This window comes from Aulostomus chinensis, chromosome 17 (genome assembly GCF_037954235.1).
Source record: "Aulostomus chinensis isolate RoL2024-O1b breed Wild chromosome 17, RoL_Achi_v1.0, whole genome shotgun sequence".
NCBI classification, from domain to species: domain Eukaryota; kingdom Metazoa; phylum Chordata; class Actinopteri; order Syngnathiformes; family Aulostomidae; genus Aulostomus; species Aulostomus chinensis.
Genome location: NC_141336.1, coordinates 13,702,566 through 13,718,213, shown reverse-complemented (window position 1 = coordinate 13,718,213; position 15,648 = coordinate 13,702,566). Strand labels below are relative to the sequence as shown.

General features: G+C 40.6%; 2 protein-coding genes across 2 annotated transcripts; both read right to left on the bottom strand.

The window, feature by feature from the left end:
• Positions 1-457: 457 nt before the first annotated feature.
• On the bottom strand, positions 458-12,150 carry LOC147246391 (thrombospondin-type laminin G domain and EAR repeat-containing protein-like). Its single transcript, XM_086182093.1, has 14 exons — positions 10,092-12,150; positions 8,050-8,164; positions 7,083-7,306; positions 5,808-6,160; positions 5,336-5,426; positions 5,089-5,245; positions 4,886-5,011; positions 4,728-4,798; positions 4,288-4,449; positions 3,998-4,205; positions 3,685-3,917; positions 1,913-2,091; positions 1,651-1,752; positions 458-1,443 (listed from the first exon to the last, which is right to left on the bottom strand). Exons 1-14 carry the CDS (start codon positions 10,119-10,121, stop codon positions 1,290-1,292), a joined length of 2,205 nt encoding a protein of 734 aa, XP_086038219.1. The 5' UTR covers positions 10,122-12,150; the 3' UTR covers positions 458-1,289.
• Positions 12,151-12,154: 4 nt separating this feature from the next.
• sumo3a (small ubiquitin like modifier 3a) lies at positions 12,155-14,752 on the bottom strand. The gene is made up of 4 exons (XM_086182094.1): positions 14,614-14,752; positions 13,584-13,712; positions 13,424-13,495; positions 12,155-13,336 (listed from the first exon to the last, which is right to left on the bottom strand). Exons 1-4 carry the CDS (start codon positions 14,632-14,634, stop codon positions 13,274-13,276), a joined length of 285 nt encoding a protein of 94 aa, XP_086038220.1. The 5' UTR covers positions 14,635-14,752; the 3' UTR covers positions 12,155-13,273.
• Positions 14,753-15,648: the final 896 nt, after the last annotated feature.

Here is a 15,648-nt window from a genome sequence, read left to right as displayed (position 1 = left end):
AATAAAGTTGCCAAAGCATACACGGCTCTTGACAATAAATATTTCGTGTCTGACGTTATTTTGTACTACTTTGTTTTTTTACCACAGCTAAAATTATTTTCAATTTAAAGTTACAACGGTTGCAGCTGGAAAAACTACATTTCCCACAAGTCAGCCACAGCAGCATTATGGCACATGGAGTCGTGTAGCACGTATTATGCTTGGCAGTAATAATAAAGGTTGGCAGTTCTGAGCCCCGGTGCCCAGGGCCATGAGTGCAGGATTGCATCCCGACCATGAACGCTCACCAGGTGTTTGATTAAGCATGAAATAACTTGGCATAAAATTTTGCGTTGTTATGATCCTTTGGGGCATGTTTGCCACCCTGAACGTTCCAAATGAAAATGGCAGAAGACACAAAACAAATACAACACAACATGATAATTATACTTTTTAATTTTTATTTCAATAAATTGCTGCCACATTTTCTCATAAAAAGAAAAAAAGTAACAAGGTGTCCAGTTTTCAATTACAGAACTTTAATTCCAGTTAAACCAGTCGTTAAATATCCGTTTTTGAATACCTTTACAGAGAGATACAAATCCCAGTGTTCTCATTTAGCTGAAGCAGTTTCTGTCTGATTATGCACACATCTGTTAAAAAATACAGTACATCCATAGATGCAGCATGTAAGATTATAATCTTACAGACTGACAAGTGACAACTTTAACCGTTGGCACTTAGGTTTCTTATTTGACTTAACTTACTTAAGTTACATTTGCTGTGCTTTTGTCCTATGGCATAACCACCACTTATTGAAATTAATTTTATTTTTTGATTCTTAAAAAAACATAGTCAGACTTGGAAACCCCCCATGTGTAAATATTAATTGTAAACTCCTCCATCCATCCATCCATTTTCTACCTCTTATCCTGTTAAGGGTCGCAGGGGGGTGGAGCCTATCCCAGCAGCCTTCGGACAAGAGGCGGGGTTCACCCTGGAGGGGTTGCCAGTCCATTGTAGAGAGTCATGATAAAATGTGCTGTGAGCTCAGTGTTCTCACTAGTTTCTACAGCCCTTGTTATGAGAGGTTGAACTGTAATTTAAAGATACATTTACTTAAATATAATCACACATTTTAAACATTATTGCAATAATTTTCGAACAAAAATGGACACTGGATGCTGTTTGAGAGAAGGACAGGTATATATATATATATATATATATATATATATATATATATATATATATATATATATATATATATATATATATATATAAAACACAAAGCCCCACACACACATTTTTGCTCAGTATGTTTTCAGCCTGAATACTTTGGAGAGAGGCACCTTGGCACTAGAGTAAATCAGATAAGATTCTCCTTCAGAGCTGAAAAACTCCCAGTCACTGCATCCAATAGTTGGGAGCCAATGAACTGGAACAAAGCCTTCATATCCTTGCCACCTAAAAAAAAAAAAAAAAAGACAAGAAAGAAATAAGTGGTGTATTTACAGTTGCTAATTTCCAAAACATCCCAAATTTTCCCACGTCAAAAAAATACATCTGTTCTAAAACAGTGTTTAAGTATGTCTGTGAGATGATCTCATTAAGTTAAAGGCAATCAAGATGCCTGAATTATCGCACGATGTGTGTTGATGACAAGTTCAGTACCTATATAGAATGCTGTTGAGAGAGTACGATTCCCCATTAAAGGAGTTTGCAACCACCAAAAAATGTTCCTCCCCGAGGCTGAAGAACTCCCAGTCCACCGCACTAGAGACAGAAAGAGAGACATCGAGAGAGAGAGAGAGAGAGAGAGAGAGAGAGACAGAGGGAGGGAGGTATGCAGGGATGACGAGAGACTGAAATACCTTGAGATCGTTACTCAGGATGAACAGGCATACATTGAACTTTGAAGCTTGTGTATTTTTACCTGTAGGTGACAATATCCTGGAATCGCACAAACATTTGTCCGTTCATGTCCAGTTCATAGATGGTGGAGTTTATGGCATACTGACTCGGTCCGTTACCATGGAGTCTGTGTCCATTAGCAACAACTAAGAAGACTCTGCTGCCAATCTGGAACATCTCCCAGTCTGTGGCACAGAATGTCTGGATTGACAGTGAGAAACAACAGCTATTAAACATAGAAAGTAAACTGACTAAACAGAATTATCATCACTCTGTGAATCAGTAGCTCTTTGTATTGGAACTCCAGGTTAACAGCTGACAGAAAAAAACACAGAGGATTAATTATGTCGAGAAACTCTAAAGCAGCAGATCTATTTCCCTTATAAAGAGTTCTTATAGTTTATAGTTGCCTTGTTTTATATGTCACCTAAATACAAAATTGAATAGACAACATACTGACCTTAGGAACAGTGATGGGATAAATTAATTTAGAAGAAATATGAATAAAAGGTTTTAAAATATTCTGTGGCAATCAGTATTGCATGTCAATTAGAAGTATATTTCATGCCTGGACCTTAACCCTGGTCCAACAACATCACATAAGTATTGTTAAAATTCAAAGTCCATTATGATTTCCTGTCTTTGATCAAGTGTTTTAATGCCTAAATTTAACCAGACTGTAAATATATTGATATTTCCATAAAACATTAATTCAGAAATTAATTTCCAGAAGCTGTTGTCAATAAAAACTGCAAATTAATATTAGTTGCCATCCACCATGTTTTACTGTTGAACTGGAGGACCCTTAAGGAACACGATGCTCCAATAAGGTAAATTCTACAAAATCCAATGCAAATACATGACATTTTTTACAGTGTAAACAGATCTGCCCCAAAATTCCATGGATTCTTCCTTTGACCCATGTTATACTGCTCCCTCAAAGTGAAACTTGGCCTCATAATTTTTGTATAATTGTGCATGAGCAGACAAACAATTGCCACTGACAACTGTACCTCCTAAGCAGAGCTGACTAGGGATTTTATGAGTTCATAATCAGGTTATACAAAAACACGTGGTGCAGGCATGAAAGATGTTAGATTTTAGGATCATTACATAAGCTACACAGGCCTGTGTTGGCCTATGACTCTTTGTAACATAACAAAACATTTCCAGTCAGTAAAATGATAATGTGTAATTTCCACCTGTACTTGCTTTATGAGATAGTAGAGGAAGATAAACCACTTAAAGAGTAATACATGTACAATAAGTGCCAAAATTATATGTTTTCAATCATTCATGAATGGTTTCAGGTGATTAATTTCCACCAGCCCCGAGCTGTTCTTGCAAAATCCTCACATCCACCTGTGGAATTCCCCTAAATTACAGATCTCTTCATGGTTTCTCGGGTGACTATCAATGTGTCAACACTCACCTCAAAAGTGCCTTGATTCAAAATGTAAGATTCACTAACAGTTACATGTCAAAGCAGGGATATCGCTCAGTCAAATCATGACAAGCCACATGTGCTCGGGCCTATTTTTGGCCCTGTCTTAAACACATGGACACACCCGTTCCTTGCTTGCCATCTTATTAATTAAAATCTTATCTCTTCCTGTTTCTATTCCCTTCCTTCTAGTAAAATACTCATAATCAGAAGAAATCAGCTGATGAACAGACAAATGTCACGAAAATCGTGTAGTTAAAAAGACTAAAGTCACCTGCAAACATCGTCCTAGTGTATTGTGGCTGTGGTGTTTTTCTTTGGTACTTTCAGGTACATTTTTGTTCACGTACCTTAATTGTCTGGAACACCTGAAAACTTCCATTGACCCAAATGTAAATGACAGAGTCTACATTTGTGGTCACTCCATCAAAAGCGTTTGCCACCACGAGAAAATGGTACGGTCCGACCGTGAAGAACTCCCAGTCGTAGGCGCCTGAGGTCTGCAGCGTCTGGTGAGCCTGGAATGACTTGGTTAATTTGTTCCACTTGTAGACCACACTATTAATAGTGTGATTATTGTTACCTAACAAACACAAATTAAATCATTAAATACTTTATATTGACATTTTTCCAGTATTAATGAATGAATAAGTTTTTAATTACCTATCCTGTGATTGGCAACAACAAGATAGGTTTGTTGATTGATGTCAAAGGCCTCCCAGTCCCGTGCACAGTGGGTCCGTAGAGTCTGGAACCGCACAAACTGTTTTCTTCTTCTGCTCCATTTATAAATGACAGAGAAGTCTGCTTCTGGTTCTTTGTTAAAAGTATTGGCTGTCTCTCCTCCAGAGTTTGACACCACCAGAAATGTCTAAAACAACAAAACAGAAGGTTTTAAAAACCTGGAATTGATAGTGATTCCATATTTTACCTTCTTTTATTTACCGTCATACCTTCTTCCCCATGTGGAAGTGTCTCCATGCCAGAGCTCCTTGGGTGCTGATGTTCTGGTAGAGCTGGAAACCTGTGTGGGTCCACTGATACACAGCAGAACCGAAGGATGTGGACCGGTGAGCCATAGCAGCCATCAGACCCATGCCAGGTACTTGGAATACCTGAAGATGAAATGAAACAGGATGAAAAGTGCTCTTAAACGTTGTGGATCATCATTTTATGTAACATTAAAAAAATGTATTGGTCTACAAAATACATTTTGTACCAAAATCTTATAAGTGACACTTATAAGTGACACATTCTTCCTAGTAGTGATTTTCCTCTCTATTTAACCATAAAAAAAGAAATTAAAATGTTCACCTGTGTCTTTGGATTCATTATCTATGAGTGCAGAGTGGACCTGAGCGTACAGACAACAAATAAGCGAGTGGATGTCTACCTCTACATCGTGTGTCTCTGAGCTGGTGGCGAGGACCTGATGCTCCAGCACATAATCCAGACGTTTATGATCTGTATAGGTTGGGAGATGAGAATATCGTTGGTTCTCAAACTAACAACCAGATGAAAGAAAACATGCGTGATTGATAGCTGCCTCACCCTCCAGCACTGTGATCCACGCTGTACCGTCACAGAGGTAGAGGCCTCTCCTCAGAGGGTTGAACCACAGCTGACCCTGGAGCAGCTCTGAGCACGGCTGCTCCAAGCCCACCGATACTTGCTCCTCTGTTACAAAGACAAGTGTTTATTTAGAAACATGTACATAGTGTCTTTGCTCATACGGAGGTGATAGGGCGTGTTACCGTAGGATGTTAGATGACCATCAGCTTCCCTTCTCATGGTAGGCAGATCTAAGAGCAGCGGTGGAACGGACAGAGCTGCTAGTTTGGGGTTGGAGGAGGGGCAGAGCTGATGAGTGGTATCTGAACCTGGCACCAGAACCAACTGACGCAGCAGACCCTTGAGACAGAAAAGACAGCTTTAACAAAAAAACATTGCAGATAGGATTTAAAATGATTCTGAAGCGAATTATTGATGAGGATGTCTTACTGAAAACAATCCTTTCCATCTCCCCCGACTGCCAATGTGGAATCTGGATCCCTGAATGTTGAGGTCTGAGGGGAAAGGCCTGGAGGGAGAGCTGGTTGCCACAAAAAAAACATAATTATTTCTAACAGCCGTCTTCTGTAAGTAAACAAAGAATCTGCAGTTAAAAGTCTACTTTAGGCCTGGTGCAGGGAAATCTAACAGCAATGGTATTATACAGCACCTATATGGGTGCTGATATTCCGCCCGTATGGAAGCCAGAGGGAGTTTCCACTAAAAACATCTATCACACATTGTCAGGCCACTATGACATGACTGTGGGGGTGTGAGCATATTTGAAGCGATGCACTATTGTGGTGAAGGATCTACTATCCCTCCAGGGAATTCAGAAGGAGAGCAGCAGGAGACAGACAGTGTACCCACCCAGTTTACTCAGCAGCAGCAGTCAGATGGAAAAAAAAAAGAGAAAACTTACATTTCTCGTGGCAAGCTGCAGTCCACTGTGAGTCGGACACGTCGGCTAGCAACGGACAGAACGAGAGTGTGCCACTGGTTATCAGCCAGCTGAATGCTTCTGAACACCCACTGGTCCGTGACCCCGCTTTGACCTTTTACATGGAAGTGAAGGCGGTTTCTCAAGAGCCTGAGTCCCAGGATGATCCCTCCACGTTCTGCACTAGTCTTCCCCCCATCGTGCTGCTCTCCATTAACACCCGTCTTTCTATTACTTTTGGGAACGTTGTCCTTTTCCTGCTCCTCTTCTGTCCCATCCAAAGATCCTCGCTCTAGCTTTTTTGGCTCGATCAAGGCAAAGATGTATTCACTCCTCTGAAAAATAAATGAAAAAAATATTCAGGCACAATGTAATCATCAAGGGTTGTAAATATTTGTCATATTTAATATTTTGACTTTGAGGTCCAATCAGCATTTCAGAGGCAAATATTCTTCTTTTTACTGAATTATCAAATGTTACTTCTCAGACTTCGCAGTTTGAAAACATTTAATTATTGACTGAGTATAATTCCCCAACAATATAAACAAAAGTTCTAACTAAAATCCATGCGCTCCTTTCACACCAACACACAAGAATTAATCATAATGTAGTATAATGTAACCAAATAGACCTGACTTGACCATTCTGCCATCTAATGAGTACTTTCACTTTTCTTACTTGGAAGCACATTTATCTACTTTCATTTTACTATAGTTCATTTAGTTTATTTAGTAGAGTGCAGTAGAATTTCATTTTAACAGTTTTGGTAACACTTTGGTGTCGGTGCTACACTTGCATAAATGATCAGAGTCATGATAATTTCATCTTCAAAAACTCGATTAGAAGTTTTCGTTGACCGCCCTTTTTCAGATTTCATTGACTACAATTAGATCAACATTAACATACTGATGAGTATTTTAGTCTGAAACAACTAAGACTCAATTTAAAAGAAAATCGGCTGTCCCAAAAATACTCGAAAAGACACGTCGTGGCTCTCAGCAAAGAAATCTGGGTCAATTTTCCTGAATTGAACAAGACTAAAATAAGAGTTCCTTCTGACCCAAATAAGACTTAATTAGTTGTTTTTCTTTGAACAAGACGAGACTGAAACGCTCAGGCTTTTAGACGGTTAAAGCTACGTTACAACAGGATAACTGATAATGCTGAAAACTAACAGGGACATTTGACACAGCACTAAGACACAAGATCAGACTAAATCCTGTTGTTGAATGAATGGGGGAGGCGATGGATGCTCACCTCGGATGCCATGTGAGGAACTTTTAGTGTCACAACAATGGAGAACTCTTGGGGGAAGAAGTCACAGTTCACCAGCAACTGAGAGGAGAGGAAGCTCATGGAAGAATGAGGGCTAGAGATTTGTATGCCCCTCACCCCTCCAGCCTGCCTGGTCTGCACCCCTGGCATGAGTTTGGAGGTGTCCCTCTCAAGGACAAAGGACAGAAGATCTAGAGGAACCGAGTCTGAAGGCAATAAACAAATAAAGAGTTCAGGAGGATTGTTTTACGGCTCAGGCTTATGTATGCAGAAATGATCTACCAAGGAGTAACACAATAAATGTCAGTTGTCAAAACCATGTTTTACTTCCATGCTATAATGAGTAAACATATTCTCTTCAAATTAAAAATCAAATCAAACTTAGGAGTTAAAGAAGGGACAAATACCTTATCGGTCAATATATACCGTGAAATCTATGATCAAGGGTCACAAGTTCCTGAGAGGGACCCCCTGCTATAAACTAATAAGGAAATGTCATGGCGTTCTTGACTCCCTGACCATCCTGGTGTGTGAGAAATAGCCCTGGGTGCTGGCTGGGCTATAAGATTTTAGGAGGGGTTGTTATTAAGAAAGCGAAGGACGAATAGTAGAGGAAAATGAGTCTCAAATCCCTGAGACGTCACATAAACATGCACCCTGTTCGACCTGATATTCTGATGTGTATAGAATTGTTATGGAATCCCAACCACGTTCGATGTCTGTACTTGTTTGCGGATGTTAATTGCACGCAATGCTGCACACACAAGCACTCCCACTGTACTGTAAGCAGATGCAGACAGTTGGAATTATCCAAAAGAATTTTAGCTGGAGGGGTTTCCCAGGTTTTAAAAGAAACCATAAACCATTTACAAAATAATCATTAACTGATGAATTGAAGTTAACTGATGGAATAAAAATTGACACGAGGAGAGACAAAGTTAAACGGTACCTGTACATTGTTTCCATGCGTCAGTGGTCACGTCAATGACCCTCAGGCCCAGGAGAAGGAGTTGCACAAATATCAGCGATGACATCACCAACAGCCGGTTTGTTTTAGTTGCCAGCTGGTACAAAAGACTCCATATTAAAGTATTTCCATTTGAATTTCACTTTCTCAATGAATAGATCCCAGCAAGCATTTTCACATCATAACTCCGAATAAAAGTCAGCAAATTCAGTTCAGGCTGTCAAAGGCGTACTGGATCATCTGTGCTCAGAGAGAAATCCATTCATCTGAGTGGAGAATATTGCACCTGCAGCCCCCTTTTAAACACCGGAGTCATGCAAATCACTAACCACCCTGTCTCTCATCCTCCCTTTAAACCGCCTTTGATGACACGGACCTGCCACAGGGATGAGCTGCTCCACCGTCTGCTCTCACAGACCAGCAGACAGACACAAGATTTGATTGTTTAGTAATTGTCTGTCAAAGGTAAACTCCTCCTTGGCTGTTATGCACACGAATGAGAGGATAGAAGATTGATGGGGTTTTTTTGTTTCTTTTTTGGCACTGTTATAAGCAGAGCATTAAAGGAACTGAAGAACATCTGTGACCTTTGGTCCACTAATGCACAGATGGCTAATTATCATATTAGCTTTTGTCCCAGAATTTAGAATCTGAGAAAACATGAACCGTGTCAGAAAACGTTTCTCAAAGTTCAGAAAAGTACTGCAAGTTGAGAAATCTGATCAAGAATCAGGAGGGTAAAATAATGCAACCCAGCAGTGGGCGATTGCAGTTAGTTTGACTGATTTAAAAAATGAAATAAGGCAATATTTTATGTCATTTTTCTCATTCACATAAAAAAAAACCTTTAACTGTAATTGCCTGTGTGATTTTTGTTGCGATTCATTGTAATAAAAAAAAAACATTTTTCCTTATATCTGATGAATATGGGGCACACATTTGTACCTTCCTACAAATTGAAAAAAATCAAGTATTAAAGGGACCAGTGTGCCATTAAGTACTTTACTACTTTTGCTGCATTTGTTTCTTGAAGTGACTAAATCTTGTTTTTTGCAGTCAAGCGATTATCCACTTTAACTTTCCGAGATCCATTTGTTGATCTGTGCGAGACACAGCCGCATCTCAGCCGGTGTCAGATCTCTCAGAATCTTCCCATCCACCCAACCAGCACATTTACAAGTCAAATGTTCCCCCTCATGTCAGTCACATTAGCAGCACGCACCACACATAGATTAGTTTACTAGTTACCATGGCACCTCACTCTCCTCCGTCTCTCTATCCATTCATCTTTCTTCCTTCCAGGTATGGAATTGATGTTGCACTGATGGTTTCAAAAGCAGACAGATTGTTCACTCAACCACATTTTTCCTTATTCCTGGTTTGACTCATCCGCTACTTATGTACCTTATCATTGTTCCACTGTCTGGTTTATCTGGAATGTAGTGATAACATGAGATGATCAGATGAGATCGAGGGTTAATTATAGACTTTTGTAACTGAATGGTTTCGATAGCAACATCTTTTTTTAACCTGATTACGCGCTCCTTTGTTCCTCTTAGTGAAGTAAAAGTACTGTATTGTGGATCAGTGGCGCCACCTAGCTTTCTTACTGTTACCCAAACCAGATGTGAAGTTTCCACTCTGGAGTATTTTTAGCAGCAATGGTTCCAGTGGGACTTGAAACCCTGTTCTGCGTGAGGAACGACACGACGACTATATATATAAATTAATGTTAGCACGACAAGTGAGAAGGGACATGAGTAGCGGAAAAAATACACAAGCCAAGTACTTGTGTTAAATATTTCTCAGCTACAAGTGAATGTTTCTCATTCTGCCGTTTTAAGTAATGGAGGACTTCTGTTAGAAATACATAAGTATTCAGAAGTCAGTCAGTCAGTGTATCATCAACACAATGTTGTATTATTTTCCTAATGAAAACTGAACCATGTTGCTCTCTGAAACAACCAGCTGTAACGAAGGACCCCAGAGAACCACCATGACACGAAACCTACAGAAACGCTTACATTTTGCAGGGAGCCTATCCCAGCTGACATTGGGTGAGAGGCAGGGTTCAATCCTGGACCCAGTCCATTGCAGGGCCACCAGGAGGGGCTCAGTACCTCAAGGATACTTTGACATGGTCCCCGGGGGGAAGTGAAGATTGAGCCATCAACCCTTCAGTTGCTTGACGGCCAGCCTACCTCCAAGCCACGCAACCCTGGTACCTGTAGAAACAACGGAATTAAATCAAACCGGATATCAAATGTATTTTTTATCTGAGAAAAAAACAGAAGACAGCTTGTGGCCAGTCACATAAAAAAAAAAAAAATGCATAGATTCAGGCTTGAAAATAAAAACAACCTTCATTGAAATGTAGTGAATCTTAAAATTAAATATTTATACTTTGATATTGAGTTAAAGTCCTTCATATTTAAAAACGCAAATACTTCAGTACCGACACTCAGATTAACTTCAATTCAAATCAGGAGTAAATGTACTTCTTTACTGTTCATCATTGTGTGCGTGTTAAAGCCAAGACTTACAATTCATGGTAAATGTCGGATTTAATTTTTACAATTTTAAACATTCACAATTGTGTTAATAATTTTGTATATCATTTAATTTCAAACAATGTAATTTGGAACTAGTTTGTCAGTCTGTATTAAGTAAACCTTTAAAAATGCCATTTACTTCATACCTCAGTGAAGCCTATATACAATATATCCCAATATCCCATCAATTATTTATTTTTAATGTGATCAATAGGAAAAAAAATTAAACCTGGGACAAGAAGTCTGAGTACCAAACTATATTTATTGTATACAGTAGTAAAAGACCACAAATAATGTACAAATCAGTAGAGAAACAAATAACATGACAAGGGGCCCCGTTGTTCACACGCTTCATAGTTTAGCTAATACGTTAGCCGTCTTAAAAAGATCTTCATCCACCTGACTCAGTTCTCTGAGGTGGAAGGCTGATCAGTCTTGGATAAGTGTGCTCTTCTTTTGAAGAAATGTTGAATATGAGAGGAAACCACGATCAACTGTGACTGTTAGAGCAGAAGCAATCTTGAAGAGCATCCACGGTCAGACACGGCTGAGGCCGACGTCGTTTTGACGACTACCTACGAGGGAGGGGTAACAAGCGAGCGGGGCTGCGGCGGCGCCATCTCAAATTTCTTGGAATGACACTAATCTTTTAAAAATAGACCGGCGCCTTTGTGTTGTAGCAGGGCATAATTACTTTAAAATTCTAAGGAGCATCTACATATGAAGGGAGATTGGATACATGACAATTACACAAAATATAGTTACTATTGGAGCGTATATTGCATCACTTAAAGTACTGCTAGTGACTACATGACAGCAGTTTGCCACAAAAAAATGTGATTCTGCAAAAGGATGTCCACTCTTTTACCTTAGCTGTAAATTTATAGTGTATTGGTTTTCATATAGAAATGTCAGACGATCACCCATTTATCATTAACTTTAAAGAAAGGTGCAGCCTGAACTAAATATGACCACGAAGCCAGATTCCACAACCTGAAAAAAAAAATTAAAAAAAATTCCAAGATCACATCAGACCGTCAACCAAGCGAACTCGTTAGATCACGTACAAAGAACGGGGCCCCGTGGGTACACAACATGTACCTCCCATACTCCACTGTTGGATCTCCCTGCCCTTCTCATATGCAACCAACTGCATGCATCACCGTCCCAAATGTTAAACATGGGAGACACTCGCCGCTTCAGACATCTCCACCGTTTGCACAGCAGTCAAAAGGTGTTTGCACAGGTGGTCTGCAACTTTTGCCATTTACACACAAGAAAATTTCAGCTCCTCAGTTGACATAGCAGTGAAGTGTTGTTTTTTTTCAAAAAAAAAAAAGTGTTTTTAACATACTGACGTGTTGCAGATATCTTTCCTCAAACTGGAAGCTGCCCATCCACCACCTCTCTCAAAATACATCTAGAATCAAATGCCCTGCCGGTCTACATCTGCAACGATGACAGAGATGAGATAGCTGACCCCAGAACAGCAGAGGAATATCTTCCAGTATCACCCCCCCCCCCCCCCCCCCAGCCCACCCTCTACTTTCAACCTCACCCAATATCAAACTGACAAGCAGAACCCGCATGTGAAAAGAAAAGAGGAAAAAAAAAAAAAAGGGACTGGCCAGTGACTTGCTTTATCAGAAAATTGAGTTAAGTTAACAAATTCCGCGTAAAGCAGCCTGTCCCCATCCTTGATGTGTACTTCCCTGCACAGCCAAATTCCTGTTATGAAATGAATGCACATCAATACCGCGGATACCCGCAAAGAACCTCTCTCAATTAGTAGCAGTCAAAAAGGAAGCAAATAATCACAATACAAACTCCCACAAATGTGTCTGTTTTGACCCTGCAGTTTGATTTTAGCGTGATCCAAGTACTTCAAATATGAGACAGAAGTTTGGTCGTTGGGAGTACTGGTCCAAGCCCCACAACACTTATCTAACATCCATCCTGATACTTCTGTACAGAAAATTCAACAAGCCCCCTGGGTATTCTTTCATAAAAGAAAACAAAATTACAAAAACATCGCAGAACTATGTAGCAAAAGCCCCTAAAATGCAGAGAATTAAAATACATTTTGACAGAAGAGCAGGAGTCATTTCTCAGACAAACATAAACGCACAAGAACTCAAATTGAAATGGAAGGCAGGTGTGTGTTTAGTTCAGATAGTGCTTCCATTTCAAAACGTGTCCACTGACAATGACCCCTGGACAAAAGAGGAGGAGACTCACATTCAACCCTGATGGATGAAAACCGTGACAAACTACTGGATACCAAAGCTTTCACTGGAGAGTGAATGAGAGAAAAGCACGGACAAAACTACGAACAGCCATAACGAGCTGTTGGTCCAATCACAGCCTGTGCAGCCAGAGGGTTAGGATGTCCTGATTGGCTGGCAGAGAGACTGATGATACGCAGTCCTGGCTGAGACAGTACATGAACAGCTGAAGGACCCCCCACCCAAACCCCCTCCCACCCCCTAACAAAACCATGACAGACATCATTAAACTGAGGAAATAATAATAATAATAATAATAACAATAATAATAATAATAATGATAGGCTGAGAGGAGCAATGAAGAGGGGAGAACAGTGAAGATGGCAGAGGGTGTGGTCTGAGGGTGGCTGTCGATAAGGTGGGAGGGGCTTAGCAGTGACCGCCTGTCTGCTGCTGGAAAACATCTATGGTGTCTTCATCTTCCATCTCCAGCTGAGGGAGGTAGAGAAACAGATGTTCAATGAGGTGAAAACAGACAACCATTAATTACGTGGAATAGCCTAAATTCTAATGTCCTACCTGTGCAGGTGTATCCGTTTCATTAATAGGCTGGCCATCAAACCTGAACCTGATCTGCCTTATTGAGAGACCCTGCATGAGCAACACAAGAATGACGATAAATCAAGATGCAGCATCACAATATAATCAAAGATATAGAATCAATGAGAGACAGTCTCACCTGTCGTTCACAGTACGCCTTCATTAGTTTGCTGAGGGGTGTGTGCCTTTTGATTTTGAACTGGACCACCGACCCATCTTGCCCTGCAACCTTTAGGTTGATGTGATCGTTCTCGGTCTTAACGCCCTCCTGTGGAGAGAAAATTAAATGGAACACTCATTAAACCGATCAGTAACACTAGAATTGCAGAACTTCAAAGGAGATCATACATAACTTACGAGACAAAATCACTAGCCCTTCAGCAATAAAGTTAACTTATCACGTTAGCACACACTGCTAAGTTAACCTAGCTAACGTTGCATTTAAATAGTTACCTCAAAAGCTAATTTCATTTTAAAAATGCAGGTTTGGTGGAGAGCACATTATTAGCTGGTGCATCATGTTTGTAAACACTGAAGTCTATACAAACATACAATAAGCAAAAAAAGGAAGGCCCCTTAGAAGATGTAGCTTGCCGAACAGTCCCAGATGCTAACATTAGCACGATTAGCTCCGGGCTAGGTGGTGGGAACGCCAGCCCTTCAGAAACTATGCACAGTTAAGCTAACCGGGTAGCATTGCTAGCAGTTTTGTTTTGATGTACTGTGACAAAACAAGCACGGAAACGGCGACTATAACGAGGTGGGTACGGCTACTTTACTTTTTACATCGGTGCGTCACCCCTGTTAGCGCTCTATTGTCGCCGCTGCAGTTGCGGCATTTGCGGACAGAGCGTGGTCCTATTTCGACAAAGAAAAAAAATCCGCAAATGACAATCACGGTGTTACTTCCACCACTGCTCACAATCTTTGAGTCTGCGGTTGGTAGCGTAATATCTCGTCTATGTCGGTATGTTTTTTCACCATATAAACGTGTATAAAAGTAAATACGAGTGAGCGGGAACTCATTCATTTGCGAAACAAACACTGCGCCGATTCAGAGAAACGTGCAAACCAGGCCATTTTAGATTGCACATCTGAGAAATGGTTTGGCAGTAGATTGACTGAGCCATCACTGCAATAATACACCAGTATGAAGCATAATATCTCACCTTTGGCTTTTCCTCTGACATGCCTGCTTGATTTGGTGAGACGATTCTCGGGATAAACTGTTAATTGGGCTTTTTTTGTCTCCCCACCGCCTTCTGTCCTCTCGTCTCCTCCAGACACGGGCGCGCGCTTTGGACCGCTCTTACAAATAAATGATTGGATCCGAGGCGACCACGTGACTTGTAAATCGCGGGAGCGCGGACTCGGGAGCGCGCACCTATGCAGAATCCTCGATCACGCGAACTGTAAAACCCATGGGGGTAACAGAACCTCACAGTACTCCTTTAACAGAACCTGTACAGCAAATGTAGCCAATATTCTCATACAGGATTGAATCTACTTGAATTCCGTTCTTTAAATTTATAAATATATAGTCCAGTATGTGAACGTGAGCCATGCAAACAGAATCACAAACAATTTCTCCTTCAGAGGGGTGTTTTTTGGTCTCATGAACACGTAATATTTGTCACCATCAACAAGTAGTAACAAGTTACTTTACTGTATAAAAATATGAACAAAATCAGCTGAATGTTTTTTTTTGTTTTTTTTTAAATGTTGGCATATTAATTATTTTAGCTGTATTCCCATCCATCCATCGTCTTCCGCTTATTCCTATATTGAGGGTCGCGGGGGGGCTGGAGCTTACCCTAGCATCAACGGGTGAGAAGTGGGGTTCACCCTGGACAGGTCACCAGTCCATCACAGGGCCAACACATAGAGACAGACAACCATTCAAACTCACAGCCACACCTACAGTCAATTTAGAGTATCAATCAGCCTCGTCCTCTCTTGATGTCTTTGGACTGTGGGAGGAAGCTGGAGTACCAGAGAGAACCCACACAGGAACAGGGAGAACATGGAGACCCCACATAGAGAGATCCCGTGCTGGAGCCGGGACTCGAACCCGGAACCTTCTTGCTGTGAGGCGACAGCACCGTGCAGCCAGCTGTATACCCTAAACAGAAAATTTATCTAAGAAGATAGGAGTATAACTTGCTCACTAAATGTTACATTTTGAAAAAATAACCTAAAAAGTT